Consider the following 26,697-nt stretch of genomic DNA (forward strand, 5'->3'; position numbering starts at 1 on the left):
AAAAAAAAAAAAATACGTTTTTCCTCCATGCTGTTTTTTTTGTTGTTGTTGTAAAAGCCACATTGAACATACACTTGTTCTTTAGTATACTTTGAACATTAACCAAACTTTTGCCCATTCTAATGTGTATTACTGGTTTAAACATATTTTCCTTGTTTACTTTTGCTTTTCTTCCCTGTTCACTCTGGTTATATTTACATAACACTCCATAGCACAGAGAATATTTTATATCACAATGTAAAATTCCAAATATGATCCTAGACCAGAAACCTACATTAGTACTTTTAGGGACTGACACAGCACAGACATCTATCTGATTTCATCAATCATTAACATACACTGTCAGTGTCGGAGGCTGCAGATGAGAGAGAATTTACTGATTCGCTCTTTTGTATTCAGTATCAGGAGAATCCCTGCTTACAAAAATAGCTGAGCAAAGTGTTTAAATTATAAACAGATTATTTAAAAATATTCACAGGGAAATAAAAATTATACACAGTCTTGTTTGTTTGGCTACCTCCCAATCATACTTCCTCACTAAATTTCATGCCAAAATGACACAGCATTATTGATATGGATACTGTGAGTGTTTGACTGTAATTTTTCAACATAGCAGTCATCAAACCTTCATGGTTTTGTGCCAGTTCTTCAATGTCAAACTGTGTGCATCCTGGTACTATAATGTGAGAATATAGGAAAGAATAATGAGTGATTGATGAGTCAGTGCATAAAAAGCTTAAACTGTGATCTAATGGGCACTAGTCAGATATTTCCCAGACCCTGATATGTTTGATTAATGGATAGAGATCACTGACCACAACCTACGCATACATAGTGTATGTGTAGGTTTTGGTAGTGTGTGTGCACTCTGAAAAGACAAAGGTTTTTGGAGACTGGGAATACGTGTAACTGTGTGATTTATAGACACTGCAGTATGTCTCAAATCTTTTTTTGTTTTTATTTGTTATTTATTCCTCCTCTTGTCTCCTACCTGAAGGCCACTGGAATGGCAAACGTACCCTCAACATAGACATCACATGCAAAATCATCTTTAAAAAGAATTTTAAAAATCTATTCTGGCTCAGTCGTGCATCTACACATTTGGGCTCGGTTTAGAATAGGTAATATGGAGTACAAGGTGAGTTTCCACTGCTGAGTCAAAAAAGTGATCATCTTTCAAGCTGTGACCCTAGCACATAAACTGTTAACTTAATTAAAATAGCATCATTTGTCACTTATTGGCAGCGAGAATATGTGTATTGCAACAGAAAACACCTTTAAAGCGCACCTATTATGGTTTTGAAACGTGCCTAATTTTTGTTTTAAAGGTCTCACACAATAGATTTACACGCATCCAAGGTCAAAAAACACTTTAATGTGCTCATAATTTAAACTGCAGCATTACCTTTCTTCCCCCAGTGTCACAAAAGACTCGTTAAATGATTCATTGTAAACTCCTCCTTTCAGAGAGCATACTCTGCTCTGATTGGTCAGATGTCCCAGTCTGTTGTGATTGGTCTACTGCTGTCAGCGTGTGTCGAAAAGGAAACGCCTACTACCATGACGAGTTTCAGTTCCGTCTGTTCGCGAACAGCCGATAAAGACCAGAGGCAGGGCTTTTTGTTGCAAACCTATGTAGGTTAGTACAGGAAGTAAAGTCTGGAATTACTAACGACTCATTTCAGCTGTTCAGAATCGCTTCCTTCTTTGGGGAGTCAGTAACTCCGGTTGCTGTGGGCTTTAATTTTTGAAACTTTGCACACATTTTTACATTCACAAACAGCTATATAACACATCACATGTAAGGTAATATTTGAAAAACCATAATAGGTGCACTTTAATGTGGAGATGATTATCTGACAAAGAGAAAGAACACGAGACCAACATTGAAAAAAAGTGGTCAAAACTGAATAAGACAAGAAGAGAAAGAGTTAGGAAGAGATGAGCAAATCCTATGATTGCCTTCCAGCTCCTTTTGTTTAGTCAAAGCCTATTCTTACCATGGCCATTGATTAGAATTGAGCACAAAAGCCGAACATTGCTACACTTAGAAGAATGAAAAGCACCCAAGCACTCGGACTGTTGACTTTTTGTTATTGTTCAGTCCAAAGCTGCAAAATTGATTGTAAGTTGCAACCTGGGTCTTAATTATACCAAAATCAATAGGAATTCAGGGGTTTAGCTTTACAATGGCACACTCCATTAGTATTGGCAAAGTAGAGTGTATTGAAGGTGATTTAGAGGAAGGAGTATAAGATGCATTTTATGGCTTTCCCAGTATGGTAGCTCTAACGTTTAGGTTTGTATCTTTGTGGTGCTTCTCTCACTCATCTAAAGTGGGATAGGTGTAACACAATATTTTATATTCAGCTAAACTTTTGGTTTAAGTAATGTTACCAAAGGGTGAACTTTTTATTAACTGTGCTTAAGTTCTATAAACATAGTTATCTATAACTTTTTACAGTGTAATTCTTATGATTGTACAACCTGCATTAGACTTGTGTACTTACCTTTCATGTACTTACCTTCTTACTCACCTTCATTTAGTATGAAATGAATTGGTAATTACATATGGTTTTATAGAACGTCTGCATGTTCTGTAATTAAGGTGGTATTAGACAGATGGCATACTTTTCACTAATGTGGCTGTGTGTGTGTGTGGATGGACTGAAATAAGTTTTCCTTTACTGGATAATGTTGAGTATTTCCTCCAATCTCCTAGCATCTCCTTCAGGTAGAATTAGCTTGTGAAAAATGCACCTTTTCTGGATGGCTATTCTTAGAGCTTAACAAGTTATTGCAGAAATTATAGCTTTCTCTAGTGGTTCGGTAATGGACGTGCTGATGCCATTTAGTTTCAGACAAACTGACGGAAATGTTTCTCAGCTGCACTATGTGGCCACAAATAGGAGCTAAACTTGACCAAGCACTAAAGTGCTCTAATGGGGTAATGGGCTATTAGTCTGCACTACAGTTACACCTCTCCATTCGGCCATTTCTCTTCCTCACCCTCCCTATTTCTCTTTTTCTTACTTTTACTCTCACTCTCACTTTCTGGCAGGTATCCTCTGAATCAAGTCTGTATATTTATATTCACACAACCCCCCCCCCCACACACACACACACACACCCTGAGACAAATCAATCAATGCAACTCTATTCTCAATTCTATTTGTCAACTTTTGCCTCCTGACTGCCAATGTCTGTTTTTCAGCTAGAAGTCAGTAGGGTGTATTTAAAGATTTTTTACACCACTGAGATTCGCTAATTGAGCCAACACCTCCAGTCAAGTGGGACATTTTTGGCAGTACAACAGTAATTAGGGAAGTAGGGATGACATGAGCGAACAATGGTAGGCTTAAAAAAAGTTGAATGTGTTATATACACAGATGTTATAGTGTGATACTTTCTCTAGTTTCTTTTAAATGGCAGAGGCAAATGGTGAATATTGAAGTGGTTCCAGACACCTTCCTGTGTATTCATGTGACAAGCAAGATCACACAAGATGTTATGTATGGGTAACTTTGGTATATGGACATCACCTCCGAGAGTTGACCCAGATAAAAGTGAATCTGAGGGAATTCAGTGCCCCTTGCCTCTGGACTCTGGCCCAAAACAAGATAATTCATCTTTATGAATTCTTTCCTGCTGCCTGCTCACAAATTCAAATAAATACAAGAAATGTGCTGGCTTGGAAGACATGAAAATCTACATGCTTTACTGTAACTGAATGCCTTTAAAATGTGGCGTGCACATCTGAGTTATGGACTTTCTTCTTGCTTTTTTGTGCAAAAGTAATTTTTCATTCATCATTTGTATTTTGTGCAGTTGTTGTGGGATATAACGTTAAAGCAGTTTATGAGACAGGAAAGCAGAAGCAAATGTCTTTGAAAACATATGGACTGTTTTCTTGCTTGCAATTATCTAATCTGTAATGCCATATTTCAACTGCTTTCTACAGATATTCAATGTATGTGTGGGTTTAAGTGATCGAGGGATGGCTTGAATGAATTAGAACCATCTGTAGTGCTTACATCCAGTGGTAGAGCTTTGGTGAAAGACCAGTTGCTGAGATCTTAGTACTACTTGCGTAGTAAGCATTATATATATATATAATACTGTATTTTTGAGGTCTGCCTTCTGTCTCCTTTCTTTTAATCCTTCATTTTTAACACCTTCTCTATCTTTTCATCTTGCTGGGCTTACCACAATCCGTCATTTGCCCCTCAACTTCTGGCTGTCACACCTAACCCCCCCCCTCCAGTTCCTCACTTTTGATGCACACTCTCTTTCTCCAGAGAGAAGCCGAGAGAAAGCAACAAAATGTAATTTGTCATGCCCTACCATTCGCTTTTCAGGCAGGTTGATTTTACAGGAGTGACTGATGTGGATGTGCCATTGCTCAGGAAGATGGATGGTGTGCAGTGCTCTTAAGCATTCCTTATTGGCTCATTATTATGGAGTTAGAGTGCATCAGAAAGCTAGCTGTCAAAATGCTGAGGTATTTATTGATTCCTGGAGAGATCTGCAGTCAGAGCTGGTGTTTCTCCTACTAACAACCTCTTCTTCTTGGTTTCATCTCTTTCCAAATTATTCTCTCTCTCTTTTTATGTGATTTTGTCTCACCTTTGTTTCTTACTCCTTCTAACATTGGGGGTTTTCAAATCCTGGAGTTTACACGGTTTATGGTTGCATTGCACAGTATTAAGTTTACTATGCACACCACTATCTCAACTTAAAAATGTAGGTAAGAGTACATATTGTAGTAGGTATAAATTTAACTCCCAAGCATTTACCTTAAAGATACAACACTTATCTCTTTATGGGAGAAATTGTAATTAAAACCCTACATGGCTATTTGCTCAATTAAGATCCTTATCTCTTGTTCCAAATCGAACAACTCATGGTTCTGGAAGTGCTGAGATTTCAGGCTAGGACATTTGGGTGAGTATCTAGTCAAGTGACTGAAGAGTATAAATGACATCAACCCTTACCAACTCATTCCATCTGAATGCTTTTCATAGGATGGGGAAAAACACTAAACTCAGCAATGCTGAGGAATGTCTCACTTCTGGCCTCATTCGTTCACAATACAGAGTCTGTTTCTGCCTTGCTATTTGTTTCTATGCAATTTTAGTGTTTGATGAAGCAGATAAAGGGGAAATTTGTAAGAGTTGGACCCTGTTGTTCTATTAACAGCTTTTCACACCTCATTTAGGCAAGTAATGACTAACTAATTACAAGCCACTGTTCAAACAGCAGCCATGCATCATCAGATCAGAACGTCTTTATCTTATTTTTCTATCTTTATTTTCATCTTCTGCAGCCATTCTGCTCAGAACTGGTTTGAACATTCCATCATGTATGTGTATGTAGAATGATGATATAACACTTAATAATTTTCTAGTAGAGAAATGCACATCACTATTTGATTTCAGCAGTAGGTAGATTGGGAGATGTGTGGAGAGCAATTGTTTTATTCCTCTAGCATCCCTATTTATAAGACACTCAGGTCTTTAAAAGGAACGGATGCTTTTATATTGGCTTAAAGCACTGCAAATGGCATCACAGAACAAAGTCAGAGTAGAGCTAAATTGCACAGCGTTTCCTGAGATAATTGGGTTATTTGCTTTCCTTTGTGGAATGAGAGAGAGAGGCAGGTATGTGGAGAGTGAAAGATAAAGAGGTGAGTAGTAGATAGATAGAGGAAAGACGCCTAATGGAGAATGATGAAAGATGGTTTGTGTAACTGGGAGACGATTACTGGTAAACCATACAAAATGCAATATCTGCAGTAATGGCTCAAAAAGCAGAAAGTAGATGTGTCTATATTACACACTAGAGAAACCCTGCACTGATTGTTCAGCACAATGTTAGGTTATTTTACAAAGACTTTCATGGCCTATATTTGATTTTTCTATGTTTTAACTACAGAATTAGTTTAATCAGATGTTCTATTCATCATGCTTGTTACTGAAACTGTATACCACTGAGTACAGTCTTCAACAGTTGATGTCGTATAAAGTTCAAAATTACAATAACTGAATGTAGCATCAGAGCTGTTGAGGCAGTGACTCCAGAAAGAATCCTCACCATTGTGTTAAATAAATTTCCCACCTACAATGTGTTTGCAAGTACAGCTTACAGCATAACAATTTTACGGGCTTTGATGTTTTCACATCATCCTTGAGTGCTGCAGACATAATAATCTGTATTGTGGTTAAGTAAATAATGGTTACTGATTCGTTACTGATCCCTAATGTAGACATTGGCGTCTGGCGAGGAAGACATGAAACCATAACTTAGAATAAATTGTGATCTACACTTAATGATGTGGATCAACCAGACGTCTTCCACAGAATGACTTTCGTAATCTAGAAGTGAAAGATTCAAGTACGGCTGCGAAACGTGCTACAATTATGACGACACATCATTAAAGGAGGCTCTAAACCAAATTCTATACCAAAGTATGTTGGTTTAGAATTTCCTTCCCTTTATAATTACATTTCCTGAGTTGGAGTAAATAAAATCAGTGTGTTTTTATGTTTTATTCTTTCTCTCTGTCTAACATATATATATAAATTGCCTTTACTGTTGAACCTTTTGAAAAATTCACAGCAATTCTCTGCTCTCATGGATATTAAAAATAATATTTGTTAAATATAAGTGTGCTACAGTTATTGGCACCCTTTTAGTTAATACTTTGTGCTACCTCCCTTTGCCAGGATAACAGCTCCGAGTCTTCTCCTATAATGCCTGATGAGGTTGGAGAATACATGGCAAAGGATCTGAGTCCATTCCTCCATACAGAATCTCTCCAGATCCTTCAAATTTCAAGGTCCATGCTTTTGGACTCTCCTCTTCAGTTCACCCCACAGGTTTTCTATGGGTTTCAAGTCAGGGGACTGGGATGGCCATGGCAGGACCTTGATTTTGTGCTCAGTAAACCATTTTTGTGTTGATTTTGATGTATGTTTTGGATCATTGTCCTGCTGGAAGATCCAACCACGGCCCATTTTAAGCTTTCTGGCAGAGGCAGTCAGGTTTTCATTTAATATCTGTTGATATTTGATAGAGTCCATGAAACCATGTATCCTAACAAAATGTCCAGGTCCTCTGGCAGAAAATCAGCCCCAAAACATTAAAGAGCCACCACCATATTTACATTTACATTTATTCACTTAGCAGACGCTTTTATCCAAAGCGACTTACAAGTGAGAAAAATACAAGCAAAGCGATATATCAAGCAGAGAACAATACAAGTAGTAGTATTTAACCGTGGGCATGAGGTACTTTCCCATACGGCTACCTCTCTGTGTGCTCCAAAACCACCTATGGTGTTTATTGCCAAAAAACTCTATTTTGGTTTCATCTGACCATAGAACCCGATCCCATTTGAAGTTCCAGTAGTGTCTAGCAAACTGAAGACGCCTGAGTTTGTTTTTGGATGAGAGTAGAGACTTTTTTCTTGAAAACCTTTCAAACAACTTGGTGGTTTACTTGGTGGTGGACTTGGTGGTTTACTTGGTGGTGGACTTCGGTTTATAGTTTTGGAGACTTTCTGACCCCAAGAGGCAACTAATGTCTGCAGTTCTCCAGCTGTGATCCTTGGAGATTTTTTGGCTACTCGAACCATCCTCTTCACAGTGCGTTGAGGCAATATAGACACACGTCCAATTCCAGGTTGATTCATAACATTTCAAGTTGACTGGAACTTCTTAATTATTGCCCTGATGGTGGAAATGGGCATTTTCAATGCTTGTGCTTTTTTCCTATGGCCACTTCCCATTTTGTGAAGCACAATATCAGTGCAGGGCAATCAAAATTATTCAACCCCCATTGCAAATCAGGTTTATTGTCAAAATTTACAGACTTTCAACAGTTTACAATGAACAAATCCAACCAAAGCAATTGAAATAGTTCAACACAACGAATGCTTCAATGGTTTCACAAATTCAACTGAAAATGCAACTTATAATGATTTCAACCCCTTCATGGCAAGCATCTTTAGTACTCAGTAGAGCAAATATGCATACGTTAGAGAAAGTATACAGTTGTACACTTAAATAAGGTCTCTGTGTCTGTGCAAATGATTCTCCTGTAACATGTAATCTGATTTGCTTGCATTATTCAACTCATTCAACCACATACAGACACACATGAGCGTGCACGTGTCTTTGTGCTACTCGTCTCTCTCCTTCTCTCTCTCTCTCTCTCTCTCTCTCTCTCTCTCTCTCTCTCTCTCTTTCTCTCTTGCTCACTCGTTATGGGAGGCACTGAGAGCACGAACAGAAACACACAAGTAAACTCGGACTAACCCAATGCTGGTGAGAATCACACGTTGCCTGCCGATTTGACCCACCTCCTCTACCTCCACAGCTGACGCTCGACCACGTCACTGCCGCCAAATTCACATAAACTATGCATAGTCTAAAATGTTACTGTGCAAAATAAACAAAATGAGATGACCAGTTTTTTTTTCCAGTTTGTCCGGTAAACTTTATCACACCTGGACGTGTTAGCTGGCACCTTATTATACACACATATATATATATATATATATATATATATATATATATATATATATATATATATATATATATATATATATATATATATATATATATACAGTGGGGGAAATAAGTATAGGAAGCGTGAACATTTGTTTCAGTAAATATATTTGCAATTCACATGAAATTTTCACCAGACATCAGTATTAACTCAAGAAATCCGGAAATATAAAGAATTAACAACATTAAAGTCCATAAATGAAGGTATGTGTAATAAAGTGGAATGACACAGGAAAAAAGTATTGAACAGGCTAACTGAAATTTATTTAATACTTAGTGGAAAATGTTGACACGTCCAATACTTATTTCCCCCACTGTATGTATATTATATTTATATAACATATATTACATATTTTATATATATATATATATATATATATACAGTATATGTATGTATATATATATATATATATATATATACAGTATATGTATGTGTGTATATAATATATATATATATATATATATATATATATATATATATATATATATATATATATATATACAGTATATGTATATATATATATATATATACAGTATATGTATGTGTGTGTATATAATATATATATATATATATATATATATATATATATATATATATATATATATATATATATATATATATATATATATATAGGTGTGTGTGTGTGTGTGTATTATCAAACAGCAGCTGGAAGAGGGTGGAAAAGCACCCTCTTTTGTGTTCAGTGCTGTGACTTATTATTACTGCCGCGTAAGATAATTAGGCTCACCTATATTTGGAACTGTGTGTACTCACTGAAATTTAGGCTCAGCGACTTTTTCTATGTACTGTAGTGTTATGCAGCTAGCTGGTACACCAGATAAAATTCAGAAATAATCAGTACAGGAACTATTCTCACAAAGTTTTTCAAGTCTTTTTTTTTTTAAATGGAAGGGGTTGTGTTTACAAATTACATCAGATAATTGAGTTTACAGAGATCTTGTAATGTACGTGTGTGTGTATTTTCAGACAGTTCCACATGGCATCTACTGCTGTTATCACTGTAACTATAACTTAACGCTGTCTGTTTCCACCCTCCATAACTGGGGGATCTGATAACCAATAAGGCCCTGAGTCTGGCAGGACAAAATGCGGCTCCCAGTCCCAATTAGTTCTGCTTGGTTTGTGGCCACAGACCACCTCTTCAACCTTTGGGCATGCCAGCTGGACCATTAAAGCAGAATTCAGGCACCAAATTTTGAAAGCAGAATGTGTACTGTACACTTAAATAAGACAAGAAGATGATAAGAATATCTATTAATATTCAGAAAAGTATTATTTAAAAAATAAATAAATTAAAATGCACACAAAAAGCAAAGCATTAGGGAAATAAGGGAAAAGGGATAAAGCCTTGAATAAGGCATGGCATAAAAGCAGCTAGAAAACAACTACATGCACACATACAATGCAGACTTTAGCTAAAACCCTGAATTTAAAAAAGGTTAATCTGAACTGCATATATACAATGTTTTGGATGACACCGTGGGTGCAAATAAGAAAAAGCTCTCCCACCTGTCTTATCCTTTCAAATTCTAGATACAGAAAAGTGGGAGAAAAAAGTCCTATTCTTGGCAGACAACTTTTTTTTTTTTTTTTTTTGCTTCTAGCTCTGCTGTAGTTCCTTGGGTCATATAAAAATAGATCAAAAGTTTCCGCGGGGTCAGTTCACAGTCAAGTGAAAAACAGGAGCTCTTTAAAGCAGAACCTTAAATTAGCTTTATTCCACTCTACTCAGCACCGCATTCAAATAATCCCATAAATAAATCATACTAATATAGTTTTAGAAAAATAAAACAAAGCGATGCTTTTGTTTTCAGCCATTTCCCAGATAGGTATCTGCAGTCCTGTTCTTGACATTCCTGAGGGTTAATGACTCAGATTCTTATTCAGACCTTTTCTGAATATGGCACTTATGGGACGTATTTAGTCATTTACTCATCATAATGTCACATGAAGATATATTCTGTACTTAGCAATCATCTCTTGGTTTGCTGAGTGACTCTCACAGCGTAACACTATATACACAGGGAATCATCACTGCAGCAAAACACCCACCATTAACTATGCCAAATCATGCTTAACCCATAGCACTCGCTCTTTTGTCCTTTTAAATATGAATTTTAAAAATTCAGAAAATTTAAAGCTTCTGTAAGCAGTGTTAGCAATTCTTCCTTACATTTTCCAAACTTAGCCATCCCTTCTTCACTCCCACATACTCCATTCAAAATTTCTCTCCAAAGTCCTTCCCTGAAGTTCCACCAAGCTTGGCCTCAATAATTATTCTATTACAGAGCGAGAGAAAGAGAAAGAGAGAGAAAATCACTAGAGAAAGAGAGTAAGCCACATTTGTCATCCTCAGCGTTCTCATTATCTTGTTCCAAGGCAAACAATTAGCCCCCTGCCTAAGACCAGTTCATAATCCACTCAAACTAACACGATCGTAGCTCTCTAAAACCTTGGAGGAGTTCACCAATCATGTTAGTGCGTACTAACAGGATTTACGATGCTGATTTTCAGCTTGTCAGTCTTTGTTTTTCACTCAGCATGTTTTTACAATTTACACTTTGTTTTAGCCTCTCAAAAAAAACCACTGAGCTAAAGTAATGTAAGTAACAAATTACAACTGTTTTCTTCTTTCTTTCTGCTTTATGCATAATGCTTTCTGTACGGCTGCAACTAACAATTACTTTCATAATCAGTTAATTGGGCGATTAATTTTTTCCATTAATCGGGCGGGGGCGGCTGGGGACACACTTTCAGTGCCACAAACTGAGTGTTACAAATATAAACAGTCTTATATAAAACTTATAACATCATAAATCTTTGAATTAACACAACTGTTTGTCCAATGAGATATATATATATATATGTGTGTGTGTGTGTGTGTGTGTGTGTGTATATATATATATATATATATATATATATATATATATATATATATATATATATATATATATATATAAAATATGAATTATTAACTAATTAATTAATTAACAATAAAACCTCACTTTCATTGCACCTTCTGGTTTCTGTTACTCGCTGCCTTCAGGCATATTGTTTTACCTCTCTTTACTTTGATCGTAGTGTTTTAATTAGACTTTACAGATCTTACTCGCGCTCCCACTGGTTATAACCACGTCTACATCGTGAGTGAGGAGCAATGCGGCCTCGTTAGTAATAGATCACTTCCGTTATAATAAAGGACAGAATTTTTCACTGCAAGCGTGCAAAAACAGCATATAATGACAATAAACTTGAATTAAACTAAACCTCTTAAGCAACTCGCACCAGTTTCCCCAGGCCCTTGCACACAGTGGAGCATTTTGGATATAAACATGTTTGTGTTTGTGCATCACTGTCATGCTTCTGTACTACACTAGCTCAGCTTTGTAAAGTTTACAGGTTATAGTATTCTCCACAGCATTTAAGATAAAATGCGCCCCTGCCTTACGCCTCCATCTGAAGGTGACTGAGGTCAAAAAAGGTAACGTTTACATAAACAGTAAGCAAGAAATTTATTTTCATTGACACTGGGTATTTTGTTAAAGCTAGCGCCATCGCATTACGTGCGTTTGACGCATTGACTGGGAAGCGGCTTATACTTCCGGTTAGTAAAAAACCAGCTAATGTTCCATTTGCGATGATATTACCTTTCTAAAATTCATACACTGAACTGTAGACTACACAGTGCATAGTGTAAGTGTAGAATACGTCATTTGGGACACAACTTTAGTATTTACTCTCCAAAGTGTGTTTTTGGAACAGAAGTAATGTAATTAGTAAGCGTGCCCTGTTTCGCACACAGAACAACTAATCAATAATGAAATTTGCTGATCAGCTCTACTTTGCTGTAATGCTGTGTTGAACGTAAGGTCACTTTTGCTCTGTGTTCTTTCTCAGACAGATAAGAGAGCACAATTAACAGTCAAACATCAGTGCTGCGTGAAAAAAGAAATGCAGTCCATAAAAAAACATGTCAAGCCAATTATCTGCACACCAGGAGATCAAATAAAAGGCTGAACTCCATTGGTGGGATGGCAGTCTGCTTTTGCGTTAATGCTCATGTACAATCTGTAAATTATGTATTTCCCTTAGCTATGTATCAAAACATTTTCTTTTTGTTATTGTTTGGAATATATAGTATATTCCATATGAACAATCTTTCCAAAGATTTATGAAATGGTTATTTTCTTTGCTGAATGACAGGAATTTCTAAAGGAATAATGTTACATTTTTAAGATAACTGGGTGTCTCCTTGGTTGTGTATCCAAAGCCACACTTTGTACAGCATCAACTTTTGAACCATTCTTTTGTACAGGCATCCTTATTATAATGCACGGTGTTATATTAACCGAGACATACAGCAATATAAACATTGTTACAGTGCAAACATTATCAGGGGTGTTATTGTTTGCTATTTTAATCTGGAAAAGCATTTTAATCTGTATTTTGAAAAAGTCAACAGTGAGGTAACAGTGAATGTTCATACACCAAGACTAACCATGAAACCCTAACAATCCTCTAAATGGTAGACCTACTGTATGTTATTGTTGGTTGATTTGCTGAAAAGGGAATATACGAAAACAGAACATTAACAGCACTTCCCTCTTGTCATCACTTCTTTGTTTTAATGGCAGCTATTTGTTTTTGCAAGAACACATTTTCAGTCATTGACTGGTTGGTCTTAAAATACAGTCTCGATTGTCATCAATTTCATTAATTAGATGAAAGTTTGAACAAACACTTTCTAAGTTTAACTTTCTAATACACCTGCTGAGGGAACTGGTGCTTCTACATACACATATTTTAGACTGGACTCAATTTTATTATTCATGGATTATGGTAATTGCTCTGGGTTAAAGTTGGTAATAAGAAAAAAGTCCATTCTGTGGGAAAGCATGTACATTGGTTTGTTTGTCGTAGAGAGTGTGGGGCATGGTAAATACCCCTACTTTAGAAGTGTTGAGCTCCCCATTGAACCTCGGAACAAAAGCTCACACTAATTAGCCTCATTGGGTTTGTTCCCTCTCTTCTACCCTCCTTCTTGCTCCACCTTGCCATCCGTGCTCTCTAACACTGTTCACAAATAGTGCTATCAATGGCTTTTAGAAACAGCTAAATGGGTCCAACCCTTCACACTGAAAGGCACATCACATTGGTTCAGTCAGGACTGGTGCTTTGTACATGTTTGTGATGGAAATGAGATTAAAAACCACTTAAAAGCATTGTGCCTGTACTTGTATAGTGACAGCTTTGAGGCGGCATACAGAATTTTTTAACATAACATGGGTTCAGGAATCTATTTATTACAATCATTATTATTGTTCATGGGTTTTCTGCATTCTTCAGAAATGCATCAACTGATTAATATATCAATTTGTTTTCACAGAGACCTAAGTGAGAACTTCATCCAGGCCATTCCCCGCAAGGCCTTCCGTGGAGCTACAGACATCAAGAACCTGTAAGTTAAACATCTCACTGATTAATTAATATCTATTTATATTCGTTTTAAAGCTGTCAATCTTTCATGTTAATAGTTCATGCAGTTTAGCAAAAGTGCATGCATTTTATAACAATTTTTGACCTTCAAGTCTCAAGTGCCTTCTAGCAAAGATATAATTAATGGCCTATACACTGACTCTATCAATATGAGATAATTCATAATTGAGCCATCATGGAGACCCACTGGGAACTGATTTACGTCTAAAGTGGTCTTGCTATTCAGCATGACTACACCAATATTGATTTCACCAGGCAGTGAGCATAGTTCCCGCATATAATAAGCTCTTGCTTATGGGAATGACTGTTATTAAAAGGTACTAGAAAAAAGAGGTGGTGTTAGATGATGGGACTTTGTGCATTGCTCTGCGTTTTCACTGTTATGTTCTGAATATTGGAACAGTTTATGTGTATTGATCTTGTTCAAAGTTGAAACTGTGTGTGTGTGTGATCATGACCATTTTGAACAAGTCAGCCCTTTAACTTCTGTCTTGTTAATCCAAATTTTTTTTTTTGACTCTATAGTCAGTTGGACAAAAATCACATCAGTTGTATTGAGGATGGAGCATTCCGGGCACTTCGAGGGTTGGAGGTTTTGTAAGTAACATACATGCTTTCTCATTTTGACACACACACATTTATTTTACTAGCCTTCTGAAGACCTTCAACTGAAAGAATTATTAATGACACATATTTATGTATTTATATATGTATATATAAAATGTGTATATGTGTGTGTGGAGATGTATGTATGTATGTATGTATGTGTATATGTATAAAAGAGAGAGGGAGCACTCTGGAAAAGATTAAGAGACCACTGCAAAATGATCAGTTTCTCTGGTTTTACTACAGCATTTCTCCCAAATTTTAAATAAAAATATTGTCATTTAGAGCAATTAATTGCAGAAAAAGAGTTTAGAAATCAATATTTGATTTTTTAATCACAGTGTCTTAGCATGCTCTCCACCAGTCTTTCACATTGATGTTAGGTGATTTTATGCCACTCCTGGTGCAAAAATTCAAGCAGCTCAGCTTTGTTTGATGGCTTGTGACCATCCATATTCCTCTTTATCACATTTCAATGGGGTTCAGGTCTGGAGATTGGGCTGGCCATAACAGAATCTTGATCTGGTGGTCCTCCATCCACACCTTGATTGACCTAGCTGTGTGGCATGGAATATTGCCCTGCTGGAAAAAAAAAAAAAACAATCCTCAGAGTTGGGGATCATTGTCAGAGCAGAAAGAAGCAAGTTTTCTTCCAGGACAACCTTGTACGTGGCTTGATTCGTTCGTCATTCACAAAGATAAATCTGCCTGATTCCAGCCTTGCTGAAGCACCCCCAGATCATCACTGATCCTCCACCAAATGTCACAGTGGGTGCGAGACACTGTGGCTTGTAGGCCTCTCCAGGTCTCCGTCAAATCATTAGACGACCAGGCATTGGGCAAAGCTGAAAATTGGACTCATCAGAGATGACCACTTTACTCCAGTCCTCTATGGTCCAATCCTTATGGTCTTTTGCAAACCTCAGCCTGGCTCTTCTTTGCTTCTCATTGATGAAGGGCTTTTATCTAGCTTTGCACGACTTCAGCCCTGCCTCTAGGAGCCTATTTCCAACCATCCTTGCCGTGCACTTCACCCCAGCTGCCGTTTGCCATTCTTTTTGTAGGTCACTTGATGTCATCCTAGGGTTGTTGAGTGACATTGGAATGAGTTGGTGGTCATCCTGGTCAGTGGAGAGTCGTTTTCACCCTCTGCGAAAAGCTTTGTTGTCCCCAATGTCTGCTACTTGACCTTGTTCTTATGAACAGCCGGCTCATTTAAGAAACATTTGCAGTGGTCTCTTAATTTTTTTTCCAGTGTTGTATCAGTCATGTGAAAATGTGAACTTAGCCAAGATACAAAGAAATCTCAGAAATTAAATAGGGTAGCTACTCAAGGTTGGGGGGTGGGGGAGAAAAGAGAAACGGCAAGAATCAGTCCCTAGAGAATTATGTGATCGCAGAACTTAAAGCAAAATCAAGGAAACTCTGCAATATTCACAGGAGCTTGCAAGTTTTCAAAATTACCACAGATTTCCACATATTTGGGCTAAGATGCGTCACTTGACAAGTAGTTTACTGCCAAAAAAAAAAAAAAATCTCCGCAAATTGCATTGCAAATTTTGAAGAGAAAAAAACGCAGCAAAATCAACCATTTTTGGCTGCAACAATTTTTTTTTAAACTCCGCAAAATACTGTATGGACTACAAGATCAAGAGGGCATGTGATAGCAAAATGGTTATGTCATGTATTGCAGTGTGTGAGGGATGATGGGAGTTAAGGTCCAAGGCTGATGTGACAACTTGGGTCATGCTAAGATATAACATACCCCCTTTAAATGATACAATATTTTTTCAATTCATAAGGCAACAAATTGATACTTGAGAGACCACTAAATCTGCTAAATTAATTAATAAATTAATTTACAATTTATTTCAAATTTGGTCCAAAACTGATGCAAGTCCACCATTAATTCATGAATGTTGACTTGAAGAAGAATTACTGTAAAATTATCAGAGTTTTGGCAAATCAGCTTGCTAGCCTATTAAATAATTTACACATCAGTTTAAAAGTCTGAATAATTTTTACACACCAGTTGCTATTTTATCGATAATAATCAATTATTATCCTTAGTATTATTATTCCTTCATCTAGTATTATAAATCCTTATTATTAGTTCACCCTGTACTATATTGAAAACACATTATTAACATACTATTTGTTTTACTTTGTGAATCTAATTTAATTTTGAAAATATACACTCATTTCAAATTTGATCACTGCAACACATTCCAAAAAAGTTGGGACAGTCAACTATTTACCATTGTGTAACATCACCTTTTCTTTTAATAACACTTATTAAGCGTTTGGGCGCTGAAGACACCAATTGGTGAAGTTTAACAAGCAGAATTTTCCCAATTCGTCCATTATGCATTTTTTTCAGCTGCGCAACTGTACAGGGCCTTCATTGCCTTATTTTGCGCTTCATAAGTTGCCACACATTCTCAATTGGAGACTGGTCAGGACAGCAGGCAGGCCATGCTAGCACCCGCACTCTCTGCTTACACAACCATGCGCTTGTAATCCGGGCAGAATGTGGTTTGGCGTTGTCCTGCTCTGGATGGCAGCATATGTTGCTCCAAAATGTGTACATATCTTTCTGTATTAATGGTACCCTCACAGATGTGCAAGTAACCCATGCCATCGGCCCTGACATGCCCCCATACCATGACAGACACTGGCTTTTGGACCTGATGCTGACAACAGCTTGGATGGTACTTTTTCTCTTTGGCCCGGAGAACTCTACGGCTGTTTTGTCCAAAAACTATTTGAAATATTGACTCGTCGGACCACAAAACACGATTCCACTGTGCTGCTGTCCATCTCAGATGAGACCGAGTCCAGAGAAGTCGGCGGCGCTTCTGGACAGTGTTGCTGTATGACTTCGGCTTTGCATAGTAAAGCCTTAAGTTGCATTTGTGGATGCAGTGGCGAATGGTGTTGACTGACAAAGGTTTACCAAAGTATTCCCGAGCCCATGTGAAGATAACCATTACAGGATTTTAGGTTTTTAAGACACCGACGTCCGAGGGATCGGAGATCACACGCATTTAGAAATGGTTTACGGCCTTGCCCCTTTACGCACCGAGATTTGACCGGATTCCTTGAATCTTTTAATTATATTGTGCACTATAGAAGGTGACATGCCTAAAATCCTACCGATGTATCTTTGGGGAATGTTGTTCTTAAAGTGTTGGATTATTCGCTGATGCATCTGTTGGCAGATTGCGGAGCCTCGACCCATCCTTGCTCTTGAAGGTCTAGGCCTTTTTTGGAGGCTCCCTATATACTATGATTACACGATTGCCTCAACTGTTTCACATCACCTTCTTATTTCAACTTGTCACATCGCTATTAGTCCTAAATTGCCCCTGTTCCAACTCATTTGGAACGTGTTGCATGCATTAATTTCAAAATAAATGTTTACCTTCAAAAAACTATGCAGTTGATTAGGTAAAACATCAAATTCCTTGTCTTTATACACCTATAACTGCCATTCCATTTTTATTGAGTTGTTGAGACAACTAACCATCAGTTCTTTTCACAGTACAGACAAAGATTCAAAATGCACACATGGTATTCACACGCATTACAGATGTGGTAAAAAAAAAAAAAAAAAACACTCTTTCCTTAGTCCAAAGATGTTTATCATAGATCATACATCTGACAGGAGCTGAGGTAGTGATTGGATTTTAGCCATATTGCTGTACATGGCCTTGTGGTTGTTTGTGTGGGTGTGAGTATGTTTTCTTTGTGTGTGTGTGTGTGTGTGTGTGTGTGTGGTATGAAAGGGAACAGGGCTGATAAAAATGACCTCCAGCAGAGGTCTATGGGAACAAAAGCGATTTCTGCTTCCTATTAGGCAATCATCACACCCTGCCAGACATGGACGAGACTTCATAAACCTACATAAGCTCCCCAAGGCTTGCAAACAGACATTCTCCAAAAAGCAATTTCAAAATTTCGCACCTCTTAACATTCCTGGTTGAGTTGAATTTGCCATGTGGTGCTCACAGTGTTTGGCTCTTGCTCTATGTTACTCTCCATGTATGAGAGATGGGGTGTTACTTGCCCTCTAGGAGGGTGAAAGAGAGGCAGGTGATAGAAGAATGGCAGGCAAGAAAGGTGGTGCCTTTAGAAAACGATGTATGTCAACTGCACAAGCAGTCAGGATATAAACAACTGTAAAGGAAAAAGGAGAACTGATCCCAGATCAGCAGTAAAAACAGGTCTAGATTCAGAGTAAATCTCATGATCTAAGGAGTGACAGTTAAAGAGAATAAGCTATTGGCAGGATGAAATTTAATTGCACATCCCCTTGCTTGATGTTTCACAGAACACTAAACAACAACAACATCAGTGCAATACCGGTGTCGAGTTTTAACCACATGCCCAAGCTGAGGACGTTGTGAGTAAAACAAACACACACCACACCTTTTGCCTGTAATCAAAGCAAAATGAGCTCTTTCTATATCAAAAAATGGCTGTATTTCTATGCTTTTAGAATATTTGTTTCATTTAAATTCTAGTGAATGATAACAATATACACACAACCACTACGTATTATCAATATATAGTGCTAGTCAGTCTTACTTGCGTATCTTCAAGCCGATGTTTAGGTCATAAATCAGAGGCTGAGAACAGACTAAGACCAGGAAATTCAGATGCAGTTATTTTCAAACTCTTAATCATTCCTTGCTAAACATGTTGGTCCTTTATATCTGAAAACAGGAAAACAATTTTCAGTGTGACATTTCAGACCACCGCTCATGACATGCCACAAAAACAGTCTGAAATATTAATTTAAAAACTTTTAAGCAGCACAGGATCTCTCTGGACCATAATCTTTTATGACATTTTTATTTACTTAAAGTTCATTTTTTTTGGTCAACTCAGCAGGCAGCTCAGCAGCTAGTGAAACCATTGTCCCACACTGCTTTGGGCCAGAAGACACACACTGTATCATTCCATGGAGTCTTGGTGGGCAGCCATAGGCCACACTAGGGTTTGTAGTCATGCCAGTAACCATTTCCTCAGTTGATCCTAAGAAGATTCAGCGCAAACAGCCCTAGAAATGAATACCCCCTCTGACCCTATTGTGTATATATATAATTAGAAAATGTGAATGCATGCTGAAATAAAGATGACTGCTTCCCAAATTTTCATAAAGTTAAAAAAAACACACAAAAAAAACCACACTACCACCCAGAGATTAAACTACAGCTTGGTTTTTGTTCCAGATTACGGGACATTAGACATGATTTCTTTGGGTTTCTGTCACTAGATGTGATAGTGTGAGGAAAGAATTGACAATAATAGTTTTAGTTTAATCCAGACAGGACTGTTTCATTTTATACCAAGGACAATGAAAAAGGATCTCCTGTGAGGATATTAATGTGGCAGCACTTTTAATAAAATTTCAATAATAGACCAAATGATATGAAATATGGTAAATGTATCTGTATTATACTGTATTAATTGCTTTGTTTTATGGAGCTCTGATGAAAGCTTTTGTAAATGTGTAAAATCGTAGCCTCCTCATTATAATTGGACTTCCCTCCTTTAGCCGTCTGCACTCAAATAATCTGAATTGTGACTGCCACCTGTCCTGGTTGTCCCAATGGCTGCGTCAGAGGCCCACACTTGGTCTGTTCACACAGTGCTCATCTCCACCACAGCTCCGCGGGATCAACGTGGCTGAGATCCAGAAACATGAGTTCAGTTGTTCAGGTAACTCCTTTTTTTTTTCCAAACTGTTGTTCAGGCACATAGTTTAAACCTTCAGGGCCTCCTATATTTATTCTCCTTACTGCCATGCAATGTAACACAATATCAAACGCAGCCACACTGATAACCGCTGGCATGTTCAGCCAAACAAAAAAACATGGGAGATATGGGCTGGTGTTTCCCAGAGAATTCCAGGACAGCTGGCAACTCCCTCAATCCACTCAAAGGAAGTACTGAGGCTGTATGAGAACCAGTGATGTATGCAAGGTCATCTCTAGCTCCTAATCGCAGCTGATGGTTTTGTGGAACCAGATTTTTAAATCTTGAGAATGTTAGCCAATCAAAGAAATTACTAGCAGTTGTTTGTCATTCCCTTTCATTATGCCATGAATTATTTGGTGTCAGGCATAAATCGATTTTTGAGCCAAAAATTATGATGAGGAATAAAAGTCAGTTAACTCCAGTTAGCATCAAATAAATACCTCATATTTATTATTTTATTATATTACTTTAGTCCTGTTAAGCAGTCTCCATTGCTCTCGTATACTGTTACCATTGTTAGTATAAATTATGGGCAGACTTCACCCATCCAAAGAAGCAGATTATATTCACTGAGATAATCTACAATTACGCTCACTCCTTTGGGGCTCCAGAAGCCTCTAGTGATGCAACAGTTTCTGCTCTTAGGCTAGCAGAACAAGGTTCTTTTAGACAGAACTAGGCCTAGTATTAATTACCCAGAGGAAGTCACAGCAGCTGAGTTTGAGAACATCATGGAGCCAGTGCAGGTTGGGGACTGAGAACCTTTTCACATGCCTTGTGATTTTCACACAAGCATGCAGCATGACAGGATATGAACTATTTATTGACAGTGGGAACTGAGGTACAGGCGAGATCCAGAGCAGGGAAAACACAACGGCAAATATGGTGGTGCTTTTAAGCTGCAAAATACATTGTTGTGTTTGAGGTTCTTTTGATCCTTGAGAGGAGATAACATGAATTTAACATGATGCTGTTTGAGATGAGGAAATTTTGATTCAACAAGATCCTGTTTGAGATGGGGGAAAAAGTTAGGAAATGAACTTTGAACTGATGTCGTTAAAAGGTTCACATTTCTGCCTGCGTCATGTTTCCACATCATAAGGTGAGGTATTATCAGATTTATACTGATTATTATTACTATGCTATTAGATACAATGTTTTCATAATAAGAAACAATAGCAGATTTTATACTTTTGTAATAGTCTCATTTATGTCCATCATACTTAGTTGAAACCCAACCCACAAGCCTCAAATATTCATCTGTATCGCCCAATCAGACAGACTTAAACCATTTCTCCAGAGCCCTGACCAGCGAATGAACTCGCAGTGCAGAGATCATTACTGTGCGACTTGCTGGCACATAAATGCATGTTGGCTGCTTTACTACAGGGAGAGGTGTGTGTGTGTGTGTGTGTGTGTGTGTGTGTGTGTGTGTGTGTGTGTGTGTGTGTGTGTGTGTGTGTGTGTGCTTATGCATGAGAAGACACCTGTGTGGGATTTAGGGTAAAATGGGCCCATGAGTAGGATACATGTTGCTGTCCGGATGGTGGGAAGGCTTTTATCAAATCTCTACTTTATGAATTCCATTTCTTTCTTTAGAAATAGCACAATCTCTTATCTCTCATTATTTCTTATGTTTGTTTTATGACAGTGAACTGATTAATGCTGTATCTACATTCTATTGTCTGTGGCTAAAAGCATGGTCTTTTGATAGGCTAAGCATTTAAGTAGTTGTAATTAAGTCAATGGGCCATGAACTAGTGCCAGGAATTTCACTGTGTAATGCTTATGTGTACAATTCCACTCAATATGGCCAGACACACTAGGGAAAAGTGTTTATCAATTAGATAGTTGGCGCCAGACAGGCATACACACCTTTGTTAATGTGAATAGTTCAATAATCCAGATCTGTTTGTGCGACGTGCATTAATCTGGGGTCACCTGATAGGCGCTACATGGAAATAAACCAGAATTACCTTTACATTTATCCCACTATTGAAGAGTTGTTCGTGATTTGGTAGTGTGGTGCCCTCAGTGTGGCTTCTTTCTCTTTGGATTTCTCTCCTTAACTCTACCTCCCTCCATTCTCTAGTGCCTTTCCTCACTTCCCGTATGCTGGATGTGTTTCTCTGGTTATGAATTAACCAGTAGGCAGCAGGCACAACCAGAACTCTGTAAAAGAGAGAGAGGGAGAAGCAAATCAAATATTCATTGGTCGAAAGGCTCCCAAGGACCAGATTTGTTATGCAGTGCAAATTAGCCCATTTAAAAGTCTGTTTTATTCACTTTCTAGGTTAGGCTGTCTAGAGGGTATCACAGTGCAGTACTATCTTCTTATGACAGGTACAGAGCAAAAAGTATCAGGCGAGAACATGGAGAGAGACTATTATAGTGTATGCATATTACTGCACCCTTTTCTTTCAGAGGCAAGGGATAAAGAGCTGAATTGTGGGGAGAAGCGCTGATTGTGCGTATTTCAAAGCGCTCCCTTGGGCGGTGGACTGCATTAATGCGTCTTTAATATGCAGTGTATCGCACAAGAGGTGATTTGAGCTCGTCCTTGGCATTGCCAAGATACTATGACAACAGATTTTGTTTTGAAAGTAGTACAAACAATAAATTCCATTTCTGTTTCATTTTTCCTTCACTATGTTGAATCCACCTTTTTCCTCTCTCTTACAAGTAATTTTAGTATTTGTAAATTGACTGATGTGGAACTTGTTGAAGGGAAAAGGCTTAGGGCCGAACCTCATTTTTCTAGGGACTTGTTAAGACTAATGGTGCCTCAAGCCAAAGCCACAATCCTTCCCTCTGTGGCCTGTGCTGAGGATTTTGATTCTGTATATTATTGCCTTGCTGCTTAAACAAGAAATGAAGATCACCACAACCCTTCATACATATTTATTTCATTTTTATTTTATGCTTGAATTATTTATGTATTAATATTTACCATATTCAGTCCAATAAGCAAATGTTTAAACAAAAATGTCATTCTTTGAACCTCATTAATTTGTTCACAGCATATGGTTTCAACATCATCATGGGACAGTAAAATAAATTATTTATATTGTTATATGTTCATGTTTGCAGGTCATTCAGAGAATTCCAGCCCACAGACATGCAGTCTTGCTTCTGGCTCCTGTCCTGCCATGTGCACCTGCAGCAATAACATAGTGGACTGCAGGGGTAAAGGACTAACGGCCATACCAGCCAACCTGCCTGAAAACATGGCTGAAATGTGAGTATCACACAAGCTGAGATCAATATCAACAACTACTACTATTTTAGTATTAGTGTTACTACGGTCTACCTTCAATTTACTACTAAAGAAATTACACTATGCTAGTGTAACTCTATCTAAAAAGACTATGAATAGCTAAATATTATTTTAATGTGTCCAGCCAAACTTCTCATATGAGGGAAGAAAAAATCTTATGAGATTTTATGTAAGTTTTATGCATGTTGAAACCTCTTGTCACTGTTTGGATGATTTTTTGACCATCTTTTGATCTTTTTCCCTATTAATGTGATTACTGGCTTAGAAAACGGCTTTTTCATCAGGTTTTCTCAAGATCTCAATATTTTCTATTGAATTTGGCATCTAATCACAGCTCTGAAATGGAAGTGTGTGCCTACATGATACCATGTTTAACCCATTTTGTTTATGGTGGGCTCCAAGAGCAGTCTTGGCTTTTCACACTTCTCATAATGTACATACTGTACATCACTCACAGGGAGTCTGAGCATCTAACTGTTCCCCCTTTGCCCTTTCATGCAGCGACCATATGTGAGCAATTACTTTAAAACCGACAGTGGCTTATCTGCATGCAGATGTTGCCTAGGGCACGAAGGCCATGGTTATGATAAATGACTGCTTCTAGGAAGTCTCTTTTGATAATATCTTTATATTATGCAAGATTGTACTTATGTGTTTTGCAGTTTTTAGTTGTTTATAAAAACTAAAGTTGTTTAGTTGTTTTTAGTTGTTAAATATTGTTAAATTTTGTTTTTATCTGGTTCAGATATCTGAAACACAACCAGTTCAAGCATTTTAACATTACATTGCAGCTGTAAAAACAAAATTCACTGACATCTGCTACTTAGACTAGGATTACTTAGAATCAAGTAGAAGACAATAATAATAATAATAATAATAATAATAGTAATGAACATTACATTACACAGGGAAAAGGTAAATGGCATGCTGAAACAACCTGCAATCTAGTCCTAGAAAAGTTTACTTAGCTACATTTACATTTATTTATCTGACAGATGTTTTATACAAAATGATTTACAATTGACCTGACAAGATGTGCGTTAATGGCTTTGCTCATGGACCCAACTGTGGCAGCTTGGTACCAGGATTCAAGCTCACAACCTTCGGATCAGTAGTCCAGAGCCCTAACCGCTGAGCCACCACGACCCTGAGAGAGTTTCTATGATGATGGTTAGTCAGACTGGCTGTTTTCACTACTTGGGAGTCCTAAAATTCGGCAATTGAATGGCGTTAGCGAAGCTGCAGGATAGACTGTAGCAGTAATATATAAAGTAGTCAAACCTCACTAGGTATATGTGTTTATTTTAACTGTTTTTAATTAAATATCTGATATGTATGCACAAACATGTATGGATATGTCATAATCCAATGGTGTACATGGAAAAAATAATAATAAATTACCAGTTTCCATCATTTACCTTTTTTTATTTTTTATTTTTATTTATTTATTTATTTATTTTTTAAACTGTACTCAGTTATCTCAGCCAAACCAGGTAAAAGTGTACAATTAAAAATAATAATAATAATACATAAATATATTAATTTGCCTATTTCCATTCAGCACTGATGATGCTAATAGTAGCTTTCAACATCTTTGCCAAGGTTCAGGTAGCAGGCAGCTATTTAGCTCACGTGCTAATTAGTTGTTATTTTAAAAAATTGAAAGTTTCCTATAAGTTTTCAGATTTCTGATAAAATACAACTGAATATAGTTTCCTCGTCTAGAATATAAATAAGTAAAGTTAGTTATTTTATAACAGCAAGAAATATAGATAAACTAAAACAGTACTAAAAAAATGTTTAAAATCTTTCTTACCACAGTCATAGTTTCTGTGATGAGGTAGCAACAGCGATCGGGACCTTCGCGAAAGATTCTGTTCATTGAATCGGTTCTTTAAGGTGAACAATACTAGCTGACTCGCACATCTGAACAGCCGTTTTAGTGATTGTTCAGCAGATACAGCAAGTAACGTTAAAGATTTTATATGTATGTATGTGTATGTATGTGTGTATATATATATATATATATATATATATATATATATATATATATATATATATATATATATATATATATATATAGAGAGAGAGAGAGAGAGAGAGAGAGAGAGAGAGAGAGAGAGAGAGAGAGATTTTTACATGTAAATAAAAACAGAATGCAATGATTTGCAAATCTCATAAATCCATGTGTTATTCACAGTAGAACCTAGAAAGAAACACTCTAAAAAATGTTGGGCTGGGGCAACAAATGGCTGAAAAAGTAAGTGTTATTAAAAAGAAACAGCTGGAGGAACATTTTGTAACTAATTAGGTTAATTGGCAACAGGTCAGTAACATGATTGGGTATAAAAATAGTATCTTAGAGCGTCAGAGTCTCTCAGAAGTAAAGATGGGATGGAATCTGGATGGAAGTTGCTCTAAAACTTGTATATACCTTTCAGCATTGATGGTGCCTTTCCAGATGTGCCAGCTGCCCATTCCATACGCACTAATACCATACCATCAGAGATGCAGGCTTTTGAACTGAGCACTGATTAAAAAAAAAGTTTAAAAAAAAAAAGCTGGATGGTCCATCTCCTCTTTAGTCCTCTTTAGTTTACAGTAAGCAGCGTCCATGGTTTCCAAAAAGAATATAAAATTTTGATTCGTCTGACCACAGAACAGTTTTCCACTTTGCCTCAGTCCATTTTAAATGAGCTTTGGCCCAGAGAAGACAGCAGAGTTTCTGGATCATGTTCACATATGGCTTCTTCTTTGCATGATAGAGCTTTATCAAGCATTCGTGAATTGCACATTGAACTGTGTTCATAGACAATGAGTTCTGGAGGTGTTTCTGAGCCCATGCAGTGATTTCCATTGCAGAGTCATGCCTTTATTTAATGAAGTGTCGCCTGAGGGCCCAAAGATCACGGGCATGTAATATTGATTTTCACCCTTGCGCACAAAGATTTCTCCTGATT

General features: G+C 37.3%; 1 protein-coding gene across 3 annotated transcripts in view; it reads left to right on the plus strand.

The window, feature by feature from the left end:
• Positions 1-26,697, plus strand: part of slit1a (slit homolog 1a (Drosophila)) — a 106,389-nt gene that overhangs the window by 34,771 nt on the left and 44,921 nt on the right. For all 3 annotated transcript variants that reach the window (XM_053618854.1, XM_053618855.1, XM_053618856.1), the window contains exons 5-9: positions 13,979-14,050; positions 14,614-14,685; positions 19,028-19,099; positions 20,258-20,421; positions 23,551-23,698. In XM_053618854.1, the coding sequence (XP_053474829.1) occupies positions 13,979-14,050; positions 14,614-14,685; positions 19,028-19,099; positions 20,258-20,421; positions 23,551-23,698 (528 nt within the window). The remainder of the gene's footprint in view (positions 1-13,978; positions 14,051-14,613; positions 14,686-19,027; positions 19,100-20,257; positions 20,422-23,550; positions 23,699-26,697) is intronic.

Source organism: Ictalurus furcatus, chromosome 29 (genome assembly GCF_023375685.1).
Source record: "Ictalurus furcatus strain D&B chromosome 29, Billie_1.0, whole genome shotgun sequence".
In the NCBI taxonomy this organism is placed as follows: Eukaryota; Metazoa; Chordata; class Actinopteri; order Siluriformes; family Ictaluridae; genus Ictalurus; species Ictalurus furcatus.